This window comes from Haliotis rufescens, unplaced genomic scaffold, assembly GCF_023055435.1.
Source record: "Haliotis rufescens isolate VD_foot unplaced genomic scaffold, xgHalRufe1.0.p SCAF_3, whole genome shotgun sequence".
Lineage (NCBI taxonomy): Eukaryota > Metazoa > Mollusca > Gastropoda > Lepetellida > Haliotidae > Haliotis > Haliotis rufescens.
Genome location: NW_025964001.1, coordinates 30,560,065 through 30,567,795, shown reverse-complemented (window position 1 = coordinate 30,567,795; position 7,731 = coordinate 30,560,065). Strand labels below are relative to the sequence as shown.

General features: G+C 39.5%; 1 protein-coding gene across 1 annotated transcript; it reads right to left on the bottom strand.

The window, feature by feature from the left end:
* Nucleotides 1-305: 305 nt before the first annotated feature.
* On the bottom strand, nt 306-7,276 carry LOC124145726 (leucine-rich repeat protein 1-like). Its single transcript, XM_046515623.2, has 5 exons — nt 7,142-7,276; nt 5,143-5,355; nt 3,590-3,688; nt 1,456-2,183; nt 306-841 (listed from the first exon to the last, which is right to left on the bottom strand). Exons 2-5 carry the CDS (start codon nt 5,329-5,331, stop codon nt 589-591), a joined length of 1,269 nt encoding a protein of 422 aa, XP_046371579.2. The 5' UTR covers nt 5,332-5,355; nt 7,142-7,276; the 3' UTR covers nt 306-588.
* Nucleotides 7,277-7,731: the final 455 nt, after the last annotated feature.

Genomic DNA, 7,731 nt, shown 5'->3' with positions numbered 1-7,731 from the left:
GTGATTGACATCATTAGCATCGTTCTATGTAAGTTGGATACGATGACATAAATTAAATAAGTCAGAGAGCCTGACCACCTGATCTCATTCGTCGCCTCTTACGACAAGCAAAGTCGCCTTTTACAGCATGCATGTTGAAGACCTCTTCTAACCTGGATTTTCACGGGTGGAGTCCAATCAGAGAATCTTTTACAAAACCAACATCTGGGTTCCGAATTCATGACTGCTGCTAAGATTGCTAAGGCCACAGCCACTGCGTGTCAAATTTGAATTGAATTATTCCAACAAAGAAGCGAAGACAAATATTTTGGAAGTCTTTTGTTTATTTATAGCTTGTGTCCCTTTTGTGATTTTGCTGCAAGAACAAAAATTCCTACAATGCTACAAGTGAGTGCCAATATTGAACAACCTTGAATTGCAATCTGTTTGTCCTTTTAAAAAAAATTCTGGTTTTCATGATGAGGTTTAACAAATCTTTCACTGATGTTGCCTGACAACTCACCAAATATGAAGGTTTCAATGACATTATTGATAGAAGCATCTTAGCAGCACCTTGACATTGACGAATAAAAGATGTAAGTGTTAATTTTAATTCCTCCAGTATGCCCTTGGGTTGTTCTTGAAGCGTGTCAGACAATGTTGGGAACAGAGAAAGCCCTCTATTGGAGCAGTAGTGATTCCTGGGCTGGCACTGTAACTGTTGCTCACTAAGTGACGCAGACTGACATGACTGAAGTAACGAGCACTGCAGGTGAAACAGAAGTTGCCACACCAGCACTGGCGGGCTGCAGCCAGGTAGTGGAACAGTTGGGGGAACAAGTCTTCTTCAGTGTAGGGGATCCTGAAACAACAGCAGTCCATTATACTCAACTTATTTCCAACACATTAGTAGTGATTGCTAATAACACCTGTTATGAGTGACCTAAGACAATGCCTTAATGTCAAACTGCTCTTATGCTGAAAACAAAAACAATTGTTGGACCAATGTCCCCCAAGTGCATGCCAAATAAAAATGTTTTATAATATATATGCATACATTTCAAGTGTGATATCATTGCCTCTGGTGAACGTCCTATGCATCCAGTTACCATAACAAGAAAGTTTATAATGGCTTCAGGTACAATAATACCTCTTCCGATATTGTGCAAGTCATCATCCAGAAACAAGTCTGAGGCATGTTTCACTTTTCCACATGCGACACTGAGCTTACTTATATGTATGAGTATTATTGTCTATCTAATGTGCGTGCCTTTCACGAAGAACTTTTTTAATCCAAATTTCCAACAAACGAAAAAAAGGTAACAGCTAGATCTCAATAATATCTATTGATATTACACAAGTTCTAATGTCTCCTCAAGGAATACATAAGTCATCTATAAAACAAAACAAAATTCAAATGGCTGAAATGGTAGGGACATGAAATGGTTGAGCTGAAGACAAAGCTGTGTGGCAAACCTGTATTTTCTGATGGCTCTTGCCACACACTCCATCAAGGTGGGGAACACAAGTCGCTCTTCTCCTGTCACACCTTCCACACTCAGGTCAAATGGATTGTCTGACACATCCAGATTTTCAAGTCGGAGTTGGGCAAATCCTGCTGGAAGGACCTTTATCTTATTTTGCGCAACGGCCAGTTCTTTCAAGTTGGTAAGCTTGCCAATAGTCGGTGGCAGTGAATCAAAACCATTGTTATCAAGTCTGAGACAGGCCAGTTTGTGGAGCTCACATATCTGAAGGGGAATGGTTGCTATATGGTTGTTACGAACATCCAACACGGCAATGGTCTCACACAACTGGCTCTTCCACAGAGCAGAGGGTATCTCTGACAGTTGGTTGTCAGTGAGGATGAGTGTGCTCACACAGCTGAGTCTACCCCAGTCATCTGGGAGGGATGTGAGAGCATTCAGACTCAGGTCAAGTGTGTGTATTCTGGACAGATGCAAGATGCGGGGGTCGAGGCGCTTCATGCCACAGGAGTGGACAGTGAGCACCTCCAGGCTGGCCGGGAATCGGCTGGTCACTGGGTACTCCTTCCTGGACGTCACAGTCAGCTCAGTCCTTGGTTTCTCCACCTGCTTAGTGGACGCTGGTGCAAGTGAGGACAAGGTGACTCTATCTAGATCCTGGCCCTGGGCACCTGCTCGCACCAGTGACAACAAACTCTTCAGTTGTAAGGGGTCAGCCTGTAACACACATGTAATGCTAAACTGCAAGCTTTCAACAAGTTTAAACATTATCTACAAATAATAATGCTGAGAATCTGCTGCACCATTTATACTAAAAGTATAAGTTTATTTTATTCAACAAATGATTTGGCGCATTGAAGAGCCATTTGATGGTTGCCAAGTTTGCTTTCCGAATACTGGTGGAAAAGTGTAGATAACTATGATTAGTTTTATCAGATAATCCTTTGAAAACTGTTTTCCAACATGCACAACATAGCCACTTCACGTCTAGGGATGGAAGTGTATTGTCTTTTTACAGTTGTCGTTATTGTTTGATTAACATAACATAAATGATGGAAGTAAGTACCATCGCTGGACATCAAGAACAAAATCACTTGTGTTGTGTTGAGAGTGATGATGAGTGACCTGTGAAAATGCCGGGGTAGAATTGGTCTTCAGAAACCCATGCTTGCCGTAAAAGGCGACTATGCTTGTCGTAAAAGGCGACTAACAGGATCGGGTGGTCAGGCTCGCTGACTTGGTTGATGCATGTCATCGATCCCAATTGGGTGGATCGATGCTCATGATATTAATGACTGGATTGTCTGGTTGAGGCTCGATTATTTACAGATCGCCGTAATAAAGCTGGAATATTGCTGAGTGCGGCGTTAAACAACAAACCAAACCAAAACCAAACCAAAGATGATGAGTATAGCAATATTGCAGTAATATCACAGCAGAGGACACCAGATATGGGCTTCACACACTGTACTCTGTGGGGAATCGAACCTGTGCCTTTGCCAGCTTCAGCCACCGTCCAAAGGTGACTGAGGTTTGAGAAAATGTATATCAATTCATGTTAAAGCCATCTTCCCGAGACAAGGGAGTTAACTTGCCACCCTTGCTGAACTAGGCACGAATTTCTGGGCTTGATTGTAGTGTGACCAGTTACTATTACGAGTTATGTCCCCACTACTGACCAACCAGATTCCACCTCTCATATTTCTTGCACTTGCTTCAAACTAAATGGCTGTGCCCAGTCAAGACAATTTTAAACCATAATATAGCTCTTTATTGTAATAAAGCGGGGTTTACCTGGTGAAGTGCATTAAATCACTTGAGCACCTTGATTAAAAACATTAAAAGATTTGGAAAATATCTGTCAACGCCCAATTAACGGTACACATGCTCTGCAAGTCCTGCAGTTGAACAAATTCGGAACGGCGGTTGCCATGTTGTTTACGAACCAGATTTGATTTCGTGATGGGGATTTTGATTGGACTATGCATAGACTTACAAATCTAGTGAAAATATAACTCCATAATTCCAGCCAAGTTCAGCAAGGGTGGAAACAGGACTTTTAGAGTCAGTTAACCCGCTTGCCTCGGGAAGATGTGTTAAGCATATTGCATAGAGGAACTTACCCTGCTTAAACACAGATCTTCTTCTGGCTCCCTGAATCGAATGGTTGCCTTTCCTTCATTCACAAATTTTGCAAACACCTGACTGACATTATTCTTTATCTGTGGAAACAAAAGCAAGTGGATAGTAACTTAGTAACTAAACACTTTTAAGTCATGATATGCATCATAATAACTGTTTTGCACACTATTTTGTGGATGTGTTACAGTTTGATAGGGGAAAACCTGTATAATTTGATGCACCAATGTTTTACTCTACACTCAGAGCCATCAATCTACAATTAGGAGATTGCCGTTGCATACCTTTGTTCAACATGTCCTTGATAGTGAGTGAGAATGGTTTTACACCGCTTTTAGCGATATTCCAGCAAGCTCACGGTGGAAGACACCAGAAATGGGCTTCACACATAGTACCCAGGCTCTTGATAGAGTTGGGGCAAATAAAGCAACATGACTCAGCTACAAGACAACATACGTATTGAGACACTGCATTGAAATGGTTCGCTAAGGATTAAAGAATAGTACTTTTATTACAATTTTTTCTTCTCTGCATAATTATAGTATCTATCATGTAAATTATAAAGGGACGTCAATGTTTACGTTACTGCCTCTCAGATATCCAGATTATCTTGTGATCAGACGGTATTCCAGTTCCAGTCTTATACACATATATATTTTCTACAAGTGAATTATTTAAACAAATTGACTGGGCAAAGTGCAAGCTGCCTTATTTGCCTACATGCCAAGTTAAGTGGAAAAAATAATTATGCTGTCCAGTTTAAAAAAAATCCCAAATCATCAAAAGGCACCAGTTCATCACTAGACTGATCTACCTAGCAAGATCCAAAAGGAACTATTCATCGGTTTGGGAGTTCTGCTCTGGAAACGAGCACTACCCTCATTTTTAGTATAAGTCCTACTTGTCGTCCTGAAAGAATATAAAAATACAAGACCCAAATCATCGCACCACTAGACTGATCTGCCTAGCAACTTTCATTGAGAAATATTCAAAGAAACATTTAAAGGTTTTGGAGTTCCCTTTGTTTTCAGTAGAAGTCCAACTTGTCGTCATGAAAAGAATAAATAAAAAAAGTACAATTCCCAAATCATCAAAACGCACCAGTTCACCACCAGCCTGATCTGCATAGCAAGTTTCAGCAAGACATTATTCAAAGAAACATTTAAAGGTTTCATCAAGTCATAAAAACATGAAATATAAAAAAAATATCCCAAATCATCAAAAAACACTTCACTAATAGACTGGTTTGTATAGACCATGGGACCGGTGATATTTAACGAATGTAAATTATTTGTGACTGAATTGTCAAAAAGGGTTATTTGGGAGAACAAGCATAAGCATAATAGCGTAATTGTAGGCTGAGAAGCATGATTATTACACCAAAGTGTAATGGTTGGCATCTCTGGTTGTGTGTTTAAGTATTGAAGATAGAAGGTCATTTGCACTATGTTGTATCAGGATATGAAAACAACAGACCTGTAAAGTTCAACCAATGATTAAAACAACACCATGCCTTTCACACTTGAGCAATACCTACCACATACTTTGCACCATTCCTGTCTTTTGCGGTACACACCATAAGGAACAGTTGACTGCCAGATCGAGAGGCACTGGCAGCTGGCTTTCGCCCAAGAGACACCTGGGCATGACACCCCCTCTTGGCCTTACGGACATTGTGCGAGGGTAGCAGTCTGTTAACGACATCCACCTCACAGGACAGTCTCATGCTGGCCACCCAGTCACACACATGCTGCAACACACAAATCAGTGATGGCATAAGTCAAATAATCTGTGACTCGATGTTCAGTAAGAGAATGTGAACAGCAAGAAAGGTAATTGCAAAATAGGGCCAGCTCCATTAATGCCTTTGCTGGACCCATTTGAAATTTAACGTGACAGATAGATTGCAACACTGAACTCAATTGTCGTCATTTTCTCATAAACTGATTAAGGGTAACTCAATAACTGTAAAGAGTGTTTGTTACATGCAAAAACGGAACCGCCCAATCCCAATCTGAATGTCCCAAAACTTTCCCATCAGAAACATCAAACAACAGATATCATAATGAATAATTCTAAGAATACTACCACTATAACATCATTGCAATAATCCTGTATTTTGGCTGTCATCACACTATAAAAATCTTTTAGAATTTCAACAGAAGTCCTCTTCACCGTCAGCTGACTCTAATTAGTTGTGTTTTCCTCCATCAGTGCTTTAGTGCATGTGCAAGGCAGGAAAACCTCACTTCTTTCCTGTGTGTGCTAGAGTCAACATCTAAAAAAAAATCTGAATATATCTAGCACACTTTGGTAGTATATGACACTTATAGGTAATCTCAACTTTTTCGTAAAGCCTTCTCAGAGAATTCCTCTGAGCTCACACAATGGTTAGTGCTGCTTTTACAGAAAACATTTTTGGTCCAGATTTTCTAAACAACTTAGTCTTAACAATTTAGGTACAGATATATCTTAAGTTTCCAAACTATCTTAAACCTATCACAGATCGTCAGAGCTATGATAGCTATCGTAGCTCTGACAGAACTCATTTGTGTTGAGATAGAACAAGTGGGGTGTTTCCCATTTCTCAAACCCAAGAAATGTCATAATTAATAAGTGTAATGTTACCACACTATTGCTCCTAGAACTGAAAAAATGTGCCAAAAGATCCTTCACTATTTTCCCTTTAAATCCTCTCGCAAACACACAGTGACTTTGGGCAAACACCACGCACAAAGTCAAGGAAGAGCAAAAGTATGGGACGTTATTCCAATGAAAATTATGATACCTTTGATCGAACAGCAGACATTCAGCATTCAAGATATGTGTTCAAGTCTTATGTATACTGAGACCGCCTATGTGGTCTAGTGGTGAAAACAACAACATTATACTCGAAAACAAAAAAAACAAAAATTGTTCAGGAAACAGCACACCCACATGTGTCAAAATGTCAAGCTGTTAAGTTTGTTTTGTTAGTGGTCTAGTGGTGAAAACACCAACATTATAGGTTACTCGAAAACACACAAAACAAAAATTGTTCAGGAAACAGCACACCCACAAGTGTCAAAATGTCATCCAATATCTTTCGTCACTAATCAACAGACACAAATATAATAAGAAGCTATTTGCATTGAGATCATTCAATTATTTTTTATCTACCTACTTCATAATTCTTTTCCAAATTAAAAGTGACATGTACACCGATTTTCATTCACAAAGGTATATTACATGTATTTAGGAACTATCAAGTTTTGTTGTCCATCACATATACCAACACCACCAATTGACGTAGACATATAGATATTTTTTTTCCTTTCCTATTATTTTAACTTAAGTAGAGCTTTAAATCGATTTAAATCTGTATTGGGAGCAACGTAAGTCGTAACTACATTCGGCCTCTTCTGCGAATTTGTTGATTATTATTATTAGTTACATGGTCCTGTGGTCCGAGCAAGTGTATGTAATCTGGTCGGAATAAAGGGACATGATAAATTAAGTGTATTGAAGGGGTAAGGGGAGATGAAGGTAAGTGTTACCTGTTGTAATTAAACTCAAATGTCTCAATGATCAAGTGTGCACAGCTGTGTTTACAGCGGAAGTGCAGTCAAATTCCGCGGCAACCTGTCACTTTAAAATACCAATATCACTACGCAGCACTATATGTATAGACTGGTTTGCCTGCCTTAGAGCGCTTGCGCTCATCGCCGCTGTACAGGATACCAGTCTACAGCATATTATTATAGCGTCCTTGAGAAAACCAAGTACCTGGATTGATTGGTAACCTATATATGGTATTGAAAATATGCTGACACGTTTTAGATTTATTTACAAAATCTAATGATAAATATTTCCAATATGTTTCAACGAACTATGTTGTCAATGAATTCAGATTTCAAGACAACGATTCGCATATCTCGGAGTTATGAACGGAACAAAGGAGCGCCATTGGAAACATCGGAATAGGCCGATACATCCCGAATGAAAGCAGCGGGGGTGCGTTTTCGCGATGTGAAACAGAAAAGGGTTTGAAAAGGTCAGTGTGATAATGGCGGGTGCAATTAATGTTATGTTTGAAAAAGCGATTTTGTATGCTAATAATTGACTGAGTATCTGTCTTATTTTAAAC

Excerpts from the sequence above, each read along its gene's own strand:
- LOC124145726 (XM_046515623.2), bottom strand. The coding sequence starts at position 5,331 with ATGAGACTGTCCTGTGAGGTGGATGTCGTTAACAGACTGCTACCCTCG. Across the intron at positions 2,184-3,589 it reads AAGATCTGTGTTTAAGCAGG|GCTGACCCCTTACAACTGAA; the intron begins GTAAGTTCCTCT and ends TGTGTGTTACAG. Across the intron at positions 842-1,455 it reads AGAGCCATCAGAAAATACAG|GATCCCCTACACTGAAGAAG; the intron begins GTTTGCCACACA and ends CTGTTGTTTCAG.